Source organism: Clavelina lepadiformis, chromosome 9 (genome assembly GCF_947623445.1).
Source record: "Clavelina lepadiformis chromosome 9, kaClaLepa1.1, whole genome shotgun sequence".
Taxonomy (NCBI): Eukaryota; Metazoa; Chordata; class Ascidiacea; order Aplousobranchia; family Clavelinidae; genus Clavelina; species Clavelina lepadiformis.
The window spans coordinates 3,077,138-3,091,570 of NC_135248.1; the positions used below are offsets into that span (position 1 = coordinate 3,077,138).

The following is a 14,433-nucleotide window of genomic DNA, read 5'->3' on the forward strand; positions in this document are numbered from 1 at the left end:
ACTCACCTGGATCCTTTCATCGGAAAATAAGTTTGGAATATCCAAAGACCGAACCAGCCTTGCGAGTGAACTGTGTTGTTTCTGAATTCGCCCAATTCTACTTTCTGCTGGCACACGGTTGGGGTGTAAGAGGGTCCGTCCGGGTGCTCGTGCATTCTGTACCAGAAGCCGAAGTGGGTGCCACCTGCTGCGTGGTTGTGTCTTAGCGTGTTGTTGGGGTTGCTGACCCAGTAGGCGGCTGCAACAAAATGGACATTGTGTTTGGTCATCATTTATCATTTATTTATTCAATAATTTCAATTTAATCTTTTCAAGAAGCATTTCACTCACTACTACCATGCTTGTTTAATTTTGAGAACAATCAGCGAGCTATTGATAAATAATAATAAGGCAAAATTTTGGCAAAAATTAATAGCGCAATACAATGGAAACTATTCTCACTGAAACTTATATTAGCAGTTCAATGTGAACTGACATAATGAAATTTTACCAGGTGTGATGTCATCAATGAGCAGTGACGTGCTCTGACGTACAAACACAGCCAGATTATGTTGTATTACGTTTCCAGTTTCGATTCCGTCTTCGATGAAGAAGGCACCGCCCATGACGTTATAGACCACATTCGAGTCGACCAAGAGGTGATGAGTTCCTTCGTCATAACAGTAACATGAGTGACGTCAAAAGATCAAGTGACGTAAGTAGATAAAGTAAAAAAACGTCATTATCCACCAACCATGTATAGTGACTGCTCTGTTGAATGTGTTGTGGATGGCGCATCGTTTCACGTACATCCCACTCACGTCGCCCATCAAATGGAAATGAATGGGATATCTGAAATAAGTTGGAAAAGACCAGATGGGTTTTGTAATCATCTTTGATTGTCATGCATTAGTTATTTAGTAAGTTAAGGCTTTATTAACCGAGAATTTAATAATGCAAGTTTAAGAAATCACTAGAAGCATTGTCAGTTATAAAAATATAATATATAGAAATGTGAGAAATCATAGGACACTTGACCTGCGAAAAGATCATAAAAACATAACAAGACAAACAAAAGTCCCTCATTTCTACCTTCCCAAGCGGAAGGCTTGCCCGACGTAAGTCACTTCAATATTTTCAATCCTCGCCTCAACCTCACCAGAGTTAGGTTCGCTGGAATGGATCATGATGGATCCTCCGAATTGATCTGATCCTGCTTCTTCACCGAATCTTCCCTGGATGAAAGGTATATTACCAATATTTTAGGCAATTAAACATGAAATAAAACATCAATACAGCTGTATCTATAACAGCTTTCCATTAAAGCCGGTTAAAAATTAAAAACATGTTTAAAAGTAGTTCTTAAAAGACAACACTGAAAGGCATGGATGTACACGCCGAACCATACCATATAGTCATATAGTGTGTTGAGTGTGAAAAATCAACAGTGAAGGTAAGTTATTTTAAGTTAAGTTTAAGAACATAGGACTTCATGGCTGCATTTCGTTGTTTTTAACCTGGCTAACTCCGAGTAATGAAATCTGTTATCCACTTACTGTACTTCTCCAAGTATGCCATGCTTGGTATACACCAACAGTAGAAGGTAAGCTGTTTTAGTTTATCTTAAATGCTACGAGGCTGAACTCAAGCATGTGCAAAGTTCTCTTACCTGGAAACATGACTCAAAGCATCTACAAAGTCGTATTACTGTAGGTATACCTGGAAGCATGTCTGCGTGGCGAATTGTCCAGTCTGGAAACCTGCCTCACAAGCTTCTATCTCATCGTTCCACGCCACGTCGTTGGTGCCACGGAAAACGACATTACGCGATAAAAGGCCCACCTCCGCTGTGTTGGGAATATTGGCAAAGTAAGCGGCGGTTTACTCTGATACTCTCTTATTACGAAATCAACCATTTAACAGTTAGCTTCGTTATCATCATGCCACGGTCAGTTCACGTTTACTGTGACGTAAGTATTCAAGTCGTACCTCGTAATTCAACTTCTGTTCTATCGTCGAGAACTTCGGTTACACCAAGATGTTTGTATTCCAACGCAGAGTCAAATGTTATAGTGAGGAGATCTAGAAACAAAGTAATACGAATGCATCAAAACTGTTGCTTTGTTTGAAGATGATTTTAAGTACTTCATGCCGCTGGTATTGAACGAGTTAAGAAAATAGTGCGTAAAGTGAATTGAGTGCGGCCCTGTCTACACTGTAGGTTTAGTTGATTAGCGACTTGTTTGATGTCAAAAGATAAATTTGCATGTAAGATATCAGTATATGTAGAATATTAGTATATGTGAATGTTATTACGTTACATGTGGTATATCGAATATATGTAACTATGTAAATGAATTCATCTCTTACCCGATGATATGGCGGAAATTTTCCGTTTTTCGTTTTCCTTTTGTGAATGACGTGTTCCAGTCGACGCAATAACTACTTCGTCACCAGCCTGCCAGTTGATCGCCGGCAGTTTAAGGGTAATCTAAAAAAGATCAAAATTTTGTCATTGCTAATGTTAACGTCAAGAAAAGTGGAATCATAACTTAAAATAGTAATTAAGCTTATTGTGAATTTACAATAAAAAATATAGCTAATAAACCTCTATTAACAACAACTCAATTAAAAAAATTAAACCTGAAGATAACCTGAGTGGCTCCAACGTCGGCGGTTGCCGCAAGGACCGTCCAAGGGTTGGGGATGTGCCGTCCGTGCAGGTCCAAGGTTCCGCTTCGTAAACCCAAGGTTTTTTCTCCATAAATTGGCAGCTCCTTTGATCTCAGTTGACCGTACATGACGATTTCGGCCTTGCCTTTGTAAGGTTCCGCTTCGGTACCAACCTAATTGATGTAAAGGCTATCGTAAAAAATCAATTAAATGAATTATTGATATCGCGAGGAGGGAAAAACTAATGATGAATTCGGACAGGATTTGAATATTCCATTGAACAATTGTTATTAACACATTAATAGTTAATCCTTGGTAAACCTGAAGACGTCCGTTGTTAACGATGAGGATATTTTCTGCTCTTAACGATACATTTGCATCTTCGGCTTCGTCAAAGATCAACTCTCCACCGTCGATGAGCAACATTTTCAAAATTGCGGTGTGCGTGTCAAGCAAGACAGTTTGTCCCTGGAAACATTGTCCAAGAATTCTTGATGTAAACGATCATTTATTGTTAATTGTATGAGATAACATCAAGTCATGATATCAACAGTTAAAAATTCACAATATTAACGCCATTATTCACCTATTCTGGAAATGGTTCAAAAATTGATAAGGTTGACGATTAATTGTTATCATTAGTTATATTATAGATTATTGTCAAAATGAGGGGAAGAAAAACACAGAAATTGCTGTGAACGTTAAAATTTATGATCCTATTTTTCCTGAAAATTTTAAAGCAATGTTAATTCTGCTGTAAGCGACATTGGATTGAAATGAAACAAGAAGCAAAATAATCACAGAGGCCAATAAACACCATTTTAATAATCACGAAATCCTCATCTGTTGGCAAACTATCACCACCCCAGGTGAATACAGACGACCAACGATCGATGTAGAAGAAATCTGCGCCATCTTGCGTCGCAATACCGAGGTTCCCGACTCGCACGGTCACCTAAAATAATGCGAAGTTTCAATGGGTAAGTTGATTTTTTAGTTTAAATACAAGTTGCATCAATTCGGTTGAAACTAAACCCAGACACTACAAGAAACCACTGCAATGACCATTTAACCTAAACAATAATTCTTGAAGCATTCATCGGTTATAACTTAATGTGCATTGTTATACATTACTTTAGTTTTGATAGATCCTTTATGAGATGCAGTCTGGCATTCAATGCTTGTATCGCTGGAAGTACTTATTACGCAATCGCTTCCATCAATCGTAACCGTCAAATCACTATCCAATCTATAGATTGATGATAGACTTGAATAAACAAAGTAAAAAATAACATTTAAAACAGCACAAAAACTATAAAAATCGGTTAATAGTTTGTTCGAAGTAAAATATCAGTCAATACAAAGAAATAATTTTATTGCACTAAAACCGATGTAGTTTTATATCTGATATGGACTTGCTAGTGAAGATTTGAACCGAGTGGACGAGAAGACAAATGAAGCCAATCTTAAGAACTGACCAAATCGTTGAAGGGTTTAACCTATCTGACATTGGGAAATATAGGGCATTTAAATTTCCATTTCCCTATTTAACACTACATCATACAACAGAATTTCCTTGTTTGTTCGTTAGAGCAGGGCTTCTCAAACTTTTTTGTTCAGTGACCTCATTTTAGAAAAGAAATTTCTATGCGACTAGTTGATGGGTAGCCTATTCGTTGATTGTATAAAAATAATAAACGTCCAATTATAAATTTCAAGTGGCATTTTTGTCTTTGGCGAAATTATACAAATGCACACAATGCACGATAGTAACTGTACAGTAATAAAAGAACCGCATAATGGAAACAGTAAAGCGAATAAGAAATTAACAAAAATAAATTCAATTTACAAAAATTGAATTTGTTTCACGACTCCAGAAAGCAATAGTTTGAGAAGCCCTATATTAGAGCATCTTCCAATGTACTAGGTCAACAGAATTCGTGAAATATAAAGAATACGGTAAAAAGAAAATACATAGACATTCCAGAAACCACCATCCTCATCACTTACGTGAATCCCGATCCATTGATGGTGATCTCTGTTCCTCCTCCAGTTCCACCACGCTCAGGAGTGACCCCAGTAATGGTCGGAGTCTGAGCCCCACTGTACGTATAATTACTTCCAGCTGTGATGGCGAAGTCTTCGATCTGAGCTTCGTTGGTGACCTTGACCTCGCATGTAGTCGAACTAGAACCTGATATAGTGACGGTCATTGGAGTAAAGATCTCCACAAAAAATTATGCAGCAAGGTGGTCTTATGGAATGTAAGCTGAGAAACATTTTGTAGGTGAACGGCCTCATTGCTTTATTATTGCTGATTACTTGGCAAGTCTTGCGAGCACCATAAAGTTCTTATTTTTTGTTTCGGTACTTTTTGTTGTCGCCACAAGCGGTAAAAGTGTTTAAATTGTTGAGAAAGCAGAAAAAGCATAATTATTATCAGCACAAAAATTTTAGCTACCAGGACAAGTTATAAGCAAGCGGCAAGCTATCATGTAATTCTCTCCTTATAATAGGTTACAACATGCATGAAGGTGTCCCTTATTCATACAAACTCTTACTGTCCACATAATTCGGGTTGGCAGATGTACGACAAGTGATCTGTGTGCTGCTACTGTTTTCAAGTGTGCATGGTAGGTCACATATGTGGACGATGGTGTGGTCGGAGAAGCCTGCACCGTCAATGGTGACCAACTGTGAGCCGCCGTAGCTTCCTAAATAGAGGTGTAGAAAGTTTGATAATGCTCAGGCTTTACTTACGAGTTACTATTTATTTGAAATCTAAGGCAAATAATTACGTGTCTTACCTGTCTTGGGTGAGAAATCATCCACAGCAAGAATGTACCGGAATGAGATTGATAGGTTGACAGTTGCACGACCAAAGCTTGCAGCGGTGACCTATCAAGGTGATTTGCAATGTTACGAAAGTGAAACAAAAAAATTAAGCGGAAAGGCACGAAACTGTTTTCTGTTGTGAACGATAAGAATTAGCCGATATTTAGTTATCAATCTACTCATGAAAACAGACAAAGTCTATATGAGGCACTGGTAGGGCTGTAATACTGCTTAAAAACTCTCTTTAATTTTTTTTGTTAAAATTTTTTAATTGCTTAGTACTAAGTAGTAGTAAAATTTAATTAAATAGTGAACTATTCAAGAATTAATAATTATCGCTTAATCAAGAAAAGGTCAACAACCTCTATGCTGACAGGACCACCCTCGCGAGCTCCAAGCGTACACTCCAGTGATGTATTACTCACAGACGTCACATTGCAATCAATACCACCAACTGTGACAGTGAGGTCACTGGTAACATTGCCCAGTTTGGTTCCAGTTAAAGTTATTGAGTCGCCTTCAGCTCCTAAACCCCCAAGCAGAATATGTTAAAGGTTATCTCACGAAACCAAGGCCGAAAAAGGTAAATAGCCTATGAATTCATTTAGCGTGTTTTTTAAAATAGGTAGTTGGTTAGGATTTAGGAATAGCGAAAGCAAATTTCAATTTTATACCATTTGAATGCAACAAACCTGTGGCAGGAGACACATTTGCTATGGTTGGAGTCGCCGCGTTTGAATATTCGTAGCTTACAATTGGGTACATCACCCCGTTTGACACCACTTCTACGGAAACTGGTCCAGCCACGCGTGCACCGGTTGTACAAGTAATTTTACTCAAGGTTACGTTAGTGATGACGCAAGGTACTCCCCCTACTTGAACGGTGACGTCATCTTTAACAAAACCGTTTCCTGGCAGAAAAATACCTGATGAGAATGTGTTGTTCGCTGACCTTCATGCATGCGCAATGGTCGGATGACTTAAATGGTGATGACATTTGTAAGTACAAGGCATCAAATATATCTGCCTATGATGTTTTATGCACAGTTTTATGCCCATGCTAAGAAGATATGCCGTAAACCAAAATAAAGTACATAAGTGTTTAGCATGTCGGGACTTACCAGTAATGCTCAAGGTGGTTCCACCAGCTGTGCTACCCAATGTCGGAGTTGAAGCGCTTATATACGCGGGACTATCAACACTTTGATGGCTCTTAATGCTGAAACTCGCCAACCCTTTTCCGAAATGAAATTAGTCATAGAAGAACGTTAATGAGGTTTGTTGATGGTTTCGCTATAAATCTCATGCTGGTATTTATTATAAAAATTGTTGTGGATATTCCGGTTATTTTTGCATTTTATACTGAATACTGTAGGTCAGTCGGTTTTTGTCAGAAAAAGTTTTTTCTTTACCTTTTGCCCCAGATATGGACACGGATACGGTATTTTCACCAACAGGAAGTCTTGATACAAGATCACACTGAATTTGAGTGTCAGCAGCGGATGTGACGTTGCATGACGTTATAATTCCACCCGATGACAATGTGATGTTAATTGCCGATGCATTGGTGCCAAACTCTATATTCAAAGAAACATTTTCTGTGAATGCTAAAGTTCCTGTTTAATTTATTAATATCAGGTGGATCAGATTTAAGATCAAATATAAGATCAGGTATAAGATCAGATATAAGATCAGATATAAGATCAGATATAAGATCAGATTTAAGATCAAATATAAGATCAGACATAAGATCAGATACCAGATCAGGTGTTCATACTCGACTGTACTAAAAATATCGGATTTAAACGTTATAAAGCCAAAGACCTGGACACAAAAAAGACTTTAAACACATGAGTATTTACGTTCATATTATGAACTATTAGGTAACTATTAGGTAATTCTAAGTAAACGCTAAGTTGTTTACTAATTCCAGTCAGTGTTATGGTAAGCGCGGAAAAATCGTTGTCTGTAGTCTGCTCTGCCACAACCGGCGTTGCATTTGTGGCGAATTCGAAGAAGCAGTCATTGCCAAAACATTCCGCTGCTGTCGATCTGGATTATGCAGAAAGTTTGAATAGTCTAGCTCAAGCGAAGGCATATCCATTTATTTATTTATTTATTTATTTATTTATCTATTCGTAAAGAAATTCTACTTTATACAAATTAATTGAAACTGACAGTACTCTAAGTGCAATAGTTAGTAAACAATAAACAATGTAAGAAAAAGTACAATATCATTGCAAGTTACGATAAAAAACAACGTTACTTGCGCACGGAAAGGACTAGAAAAAGCTACGTTGGAAAAATAAAAGAATTGGCCACTGTATACCCAACTCACCCCACTGTAACTGAAATGTTTCCACTTGCCGCTGTAGATGCTCGGGTGATGCATACAAGGGATGTGTAAGTGCTCTCGTCATCAATCACGTCACAAGGCACTTGCTGTTTTGCAATAATCACATTGCTTTTATTGGTGAATCCAGAACCCTGCAGATTTTCAATTATTTGTCAAATTGAAGTTGCTGGTGTGGTTGATTCTTGTGCTTAAACCACAGCAAAGTCGTTAATGCGTGTTTGTGTAAATCTGAGTGAACTTTACGGCAATAACTCTCGTGCTATGTTGTTATGCTTTCATTTAAATAGTATTAACCGTGATTAGGTTTTCAAAATTACGGTTTTGTGTTCTAAAATCGAATTTCTCTAATTCAGGCAATTTTTGCGACCGGATAACCAACCTGAATTGTAATTTTGGTTCCGCCAGCCAGCGAGCCCATGTTGGGTGAGATTCTGGTTATTAGCGGGGTCAGTGCAAACGAGCGTTTTTTCTGACTCTGCATCTGAAGAAGGGCGTCACCCTTTCCATCCACATTAACAACAACTGGGTGGTAGATGCCTGGCAGGAACAATACAAGGATAACGTCTTAAAATCGTGAGGTTCTAAAACTGAAAGGTAAACTGGGAGCGATTACACCCACCTACTGCGAGCTCTTCTGAAGCTGATATCTGGCAGGTGATTGTAGCGTTGGTTGTGATACCGATGACGTCACACGATTTACCACCTACTTTTACGGTGGTTGAAGTGGAAAATCCAGTTCCTGAAAATGGAAAAACGCCTGAAAGTTAATATTCCTCTCTAAGCCGTCTTACTACTAAGCCACCTAGTGCAGATACTTAACTTTTGTGTTGAGTAACACCTTTTAATTTGTTTTTCACGATTATCTTTGAATATATTGATTACTAACTTTTATTTATTTAACTCGGTCTTATTAACTACCCTTGTAATCATCAATTAATTAACTATAACTTACTCATGTTAAAACTAGTAGTTAATTGTTATTATTACCATTAATGGTGATGATCGTCGCTGTTGTACCGGTGTTGGGTGATATTCTAGTAACCATTGGTGTTTCGTCAATGTCAAATGTAAAGTCAAAACTGCCAGATGCCTGCACATATCGGCGGTTAATATTGTTTGTTGTTTATACTGTTAGTTGTTAATTGGTTCGAGTTACTTCATTCAAAAGGATTAGACCTAATGGTTTAGCCTTAAGGATAATGACTTGACTTGTAAAGTTGTGACTCTAGTTCAAACCTTGCTCGTGGCTTTTTTTATCGCCTGTAAGGCAATGACGTTTAAGGCCATGAACAGTTAAAGTGACGGTAAATGGAGTGAGGGCAACATCGAAATATCCTATCAAACCATTAAAATACTTCAAAGAAATCAAAGGCCGTCTTATATTGCAGCAGTGCACGTTGCTAGATTTAACACCAAACCGTTTTCCAGGAGCTCGATATGTCAACAGGTACAGTTAATGAGTGATTTATAAATATAAGGGGACTATTTCTAAACTCTGCCGAAAGCAGACAATAATGAAGTAACCCGTACTGCAAAATTTATCACCTTAAAGCTGAACATTTAGGACACAGCGTACAAAAAACTTTACCCACAACTTACCGTCCTGTTCGCCAAGGTAACAAAAGCAGTCCCCACTTTGTTTATGGCAGAGTTTACTTCCACAGTAAGCCCAAGAAAGATTTGACAAGCCTTGTCAACGCAATTGCTTATAAAATAGAATTTTCCTTCTTGATTAAAACGATATTGATGCTTACCTGGAAATCGATTTATTGAAACGATTAGTTGCCTAGTCTCGTTGTTCATGAACATGAACATCATATGTCATATATCGACTATAAATTCGCCGTTTCTTGTAAAAAATAAAAGTTCGAGGTAAGTAAGTTCAAAATGGACATACCTTTGCTCACCCTAGCTATGTTAAAGCCATTATCGTTGTACGTTTTGTTGGACGCTGAGTCAGTTGAGTAAAGGCCAATTTTCGCGTCATCTATCAAACTCGATATGGACCAACGTACAGACAACAGACCACCCACTTCCATTTCTACAGTCGATGAATTCCAAGAGTATCCCTTGCCAAATTCTGCGTGTAAACGAAAAGAATTATAAGAGGACTATATTGGTTTAATAATGTAGTTAGATGGGGTTAACTACAACTTCTACAGGCTGATTGGCGCTGGAATAAAACAGAACTTTCATTATCTGAATAAACTTTGTCAAACAATACAATATTTTGCAAACGAGAATATAAAATGTTAATCAACGTTCCGAATACCAATACTAATTCACCTAATCTTCTTACGATAGTGATCGATATAATTGTGAACGATACTAAAAAGAAAAAGCCCCAAACTCAAAGTGGATCTTCTCAATAACAAACTTTGAGGTTCTCATTGTTTAGAGTCAGCAGCAGTACTAATGAGAGTAGGACGACCGACGCCCTTCTCTACAGAGTGCACAGGAAATTAATCGTCTTAACAACCTTTAATAACTTACTTGGATGTAACCCAGCATTGGTGACAACATGCACTTTGCCGGGGGGTTTGGTGACGCACGTCAGTGAAGTGCCTGAATCCGTAACTGTGACGTCATCGCAAGTGACATCACCTAACTTGACGAGTGAATCATTTGTAAAACCGGACCCCGTCAAGGTCACAGTGGTTCCACCAGCGAGAGAACCTTTATCTGGGGTGATGGACGAAACGCTGAACTCGTAAGTCACATTACGCGAGCTGCAAAAGAGAGCGAGTCAATGTAAAGAAGAAAGTCAATGAACCGTAAACTTTGCGTCAAAGTGACGTACCCGGCAGCGCATCCAACGCTCCCGTTCAGAACGACTTTAAGTTTATAAGAACCGGCAGCGATTGACGGTGTGCTGATTTCTATGCTCGTGTCGTTCCAAACCAAAATGTTCGCCTCTTCGTCGCCGATGAAAACCTGCCCGGATGTGTTACTAAAACCGGTACCGGTTATTGTGACGTTGGTACCTGAAGTAAATTGAACAAAAATGTTATGACTCTGATGTAAAACTTTAGCTAAATTAAGAAAAAGTTAACTGTATACGCTGAAAGTTAAGTTTATTGTGATTTTTAGGTTTTCTGAAAAGAAAAGTACTGGGCTGAACATCTCTGCTGAATACCTCCGTTAACAGTGAACTTGTCCAACGACAAATTGGTGATAGCGGATGAGTTTTCGTACGTATACGCGTTAGAAAGCACAAGGGTGCTCCCACTTGTTGTGACTTCAACGTCAACTGTTCCGGTAGATGACGCTGCGGAGGTCGTACATGTGATGCGGCTGTGTGTGTAATTTGTCACTGAACACGGGTTTCCTCCAATCTTCACTTGAAGGGTTGAGTTAAATTCTGCATTAATGCGTTTAAATATTTATGTCAAACCATGACGAATTTAACGCCGTACATAAAGTCGATTACTAACATTATTCAATTGTAACTGAGTTAAAAAATAATCCTCTGTATAACAAAAGAGGTTCTACAAAAACTTCAAACTGTTTCGCACCAAGCGCTTTGCAAATTTCTTATCACATTAACCTTCCTTAGATGAGTAAATGCAGCAACCACACAGAAGTTTTAGCCTCACCTGATCCTGAAATCTCTACTTTATTGCATCCACCTAAGCTACCGTTAGTGGGCGTAATACTTTCGACTTGACCAGCAACGTTGACATCATCACTAACTAACAATATATAAGAGCATATTGTATCAGGGAAACTTTAAATGAAAGGCTAGTTTCTGTTAAAATTAACTCAATTGCGGAACACAGCGTTAAAAATAGACAAGAAGAAACGGCAGGGGTTGCATTTTGTGACATGGTTTCAGCAAACCTTGATCTAATTGACAAAGATAGAACTGGAATGTGGAATCGGAATGTAAGGCTACACAAATCCTAAGCAGTGACCAATAAACCTGAGCAATTATCTTCAGAAGTATCAAAATTTAGACAAAAAATAAATAAACAAATATAATTAGTATAGTATCGGAACATTTGTAATTGAACCGAGAAAATCTGCGCACAACATAAACTTGGTTATAAATTAAATAAATAAATAAAAAACAAATAAAAAAGTTAAATCAACGAAAAAATAAAAATCTTATTCCGTTAACTGTTTCCTTTTCAAACCTGTGGATGTTGTAGAAGCAGATGTAGATTCTGTAGAAACGGATGTAGTAGAAGCAGATGTAGATTCTGTAGAAACGGATGTAGTAGAAGCAGATGTAGATGCTGTAGAAACGGATGTAGTAGAAGCGGACAGGAAATGCTCTATTTCAGATAAGATGGACCCCTCATTGTCAGATGCTGCACCAGGAACCAAATCTTCGATCTCAAAGCCAAAATCGGTTTCAGTGATTGTAGTTAATTCGATTCCTGGGAAAACAAAAAATGTTTTATTTTCATTTCAGTAAATCTGATGCATTAAATTCCAGTTTTATTAGTTTCAATAAAAATTGATGTCTTGAAAGGAGAAAATAAAATTATGAAGCATACTAACATCATTTTATATGATGATCAAATTAAAATAAAAGATAACGTACAACAATAGTGGAAAGTGCTATTACATCAACAATTTTCAGAATTCAAGGCTAAACAAATCCAAAACAGTGACCAATAAAACCGAGAAAATAACTTCAGGAGAAAAAAAGTTTAGACAAAAAATAAATTAACAAAATAATTAGTATAGTATCGGAACATTGGTCATGGAATCGAAGAAAATCTTTGCACGACTTAAACTTGGCTATAAATAAAAATAAAAACAAATAAAAAAAAATAAACAAAGAAATAAAAATCTTATTCCGTTAACTGTTTCCTCTTCACACCTGTGGATGTTGTAGAAGCGGATGTAGTGGAAGCAGACGTTGTAGAAGCGGATGTTGTAGAAGCGGATGTAGTGGAAGCAGACGTTGTAGAAGCGGACTGGAAATCCTCTATTTCAGATAAGATGGACCTCTTATTGACGGATGCTGCAGCAGGAACCAAATCTCCGATGTCAAAAGCAAAATCGGATGCAGTGGTTGTAGTTAATTCGATTCCTGGGGAAACAAAAAATGTTTTAATTTCAATTCAGTAAATCTGATGCATTAAATTCCAATTTTATTAGTTTTGATTAAAAATAATGTCTTGAAAGGAGAAAATAAAATTATGAAGCATACTAACATCATTTTATATGATAATCAAATTATAATAAAAAAATACTGTACAACAATAGTGAAAAGTGCTATCACATCCACAAGGGTCAGAATTCAAGGCTACACGAATCCAAAGCAGTGACCAATAACGCTGAGAAAATAACTTCAGGAGAAGAAAAATTTAGACAAAAAATAAATTAACAAAATAATTAGTATAGTATCGGAACATTGGTCATGGAATCGAAGAAAATCTTTGCACGACTTAAACTTGGCTATAAATGAAAATAAAAAAAAATAAACAAAGAAATAAAAATCTTATTCCGTTAACTGTTTCCTCTTCAAACCTGTGGATGTTGTAGAAGCAGACGTTGTAGAAGCGGATGTCGTAGAAGCGGATGTTGTAGAAGCGGATGTTGTAGAAGCGGATGTTGTAGAAGCGGATGTTGTAGAAGCGGATGTTGTAGAAGCGGACTGGAAATCCTCTATTTCAGATAAGATGTCTGCAGCAGGAACCAAATCTCCGATGTCAAAAGCAAAATCGGATGCAGTGGTTGTAGTTAATTCGATTCCTGGGGAAATTAAAAATGTTTTGTTTTCATTTCAGTAAATCTGATGCATTAAATTCCAGTTTTTTTAGTTTTGATAAAAATTGATGTATTGAAAGGAGAAAATAAAATTATGTAGCATACTACAGTAATATCATTTTATATGATGATCAAATTAAAATAAAAAAATACTATACAACAATAGTGAAAAGCGCTATCACATCACCAAGGGTCAAAATTCAAGGCGACACATATCCAAAGCAGTGACCAATAAAACCGAGCAAATATCTTCAGTAGAAGAATTTAGACAAAAAATAAATTAACAAAATAATTAGTATAGTATCGGAACATTAGTCATGGAATCGAAGAAAATCTTTGCATGACTTAAATTTGGCTATAAATGAAAATAAATAAAAATAAAAAAAATAAAAAATTAACAAAGAAAAAAAATCTTATTCTGTTAACTGTTTCCTCTTCACACCTGTGGATGTTGTAGAAGCAGATGTTGTAGAAACAGATGTTGTAGAAGCGGATGTTGTGGAAGCGGACTGGAAATCCTCTATTTCAGATAAGATGTCTGCAGCAGGAACCAAATCTCCGATGTCAAAAGCAAAATCGGATGCAGTGGTTGTAGTAGTTATTTCGATTCCTGGAGAAACTAAAAATGTTTTATTTTCATTTCAGTAAATCTGATGCATAAAATTCCAATTTTATTAGTTTTAATAAAAATTGATGTCTTAAAAGGAGAAAATAAAATTATGAAGCATACTAACCAATGTTCCCTCTAATTTTTCACGAGTCTGAGCAAACACACTAACTCCCTGAGCGGTCCCTTGGACCACTGTGAGCAACATCAGACGTGCACACTGTGGTCATTATTATGCGTTTATTTTATTTTCAATTCA

The 14,433-nt window shown here is 37.1% G+C and overlaps 1 protein-coding gene across 1 annotated transcript; it reads right to left on the minus strand.

Annotated features, from left to right (window-relative positions):
* Window positions 1-2: 2 nt before the first annotated feature.
* Window positions 3-14,404, minus strand: LOC143470694 (fibrocystin-L-like). The gene is made up of 34 exons (XM_076968959.1): window positions 14,371-14,404; window positions 14,010-14,186; window positions 13,328-13,552; window positions 12,675-12,887; window positions 11,980-12,225; window positions 11,440-11,535; window positions 10,980-11,204; window positions 10,644-10,827; window positions 10,337-10,572; window positions 9,741-9,923; window positions 9,443-9,597; window positions 8,831-8,933; window positions 8,463-8,582; window positions 8,223-8,380; window positions 7,826-7,974; window positions 7,412-7,539; window positions 6,900-7,064; window positions 6,609-6,722; window positions 6,180-6,398; window positions 5,850-6,013; window positions 5,460-5,550; window positions 5,214-5,366; window positions 4,663-4,846; window positions 3,787-3,901; window positions 3,470-3,607; window positions 2,974-3,120; window positions 2,634-2,825; window positions 2,350-2,470; window positions 1,969-2,061; window positions 1,699-1,826; window positions 1,072-1,214; window positions 734-831; window positions 491-649; window positions 3-238 (listed from the first exon to the last, which is right to left on the minus strand). The coding sequence occupies exons 1-34, from the start codon at window positions 14,402-14,404 to the stop codon at window positions 3-5; spliced, it is 5,292 nt and encodes a 1,763-aa protein (XP_076825074.1).
* Window positions 14,405-14,433: the final 29 nt, after the last annotated feature.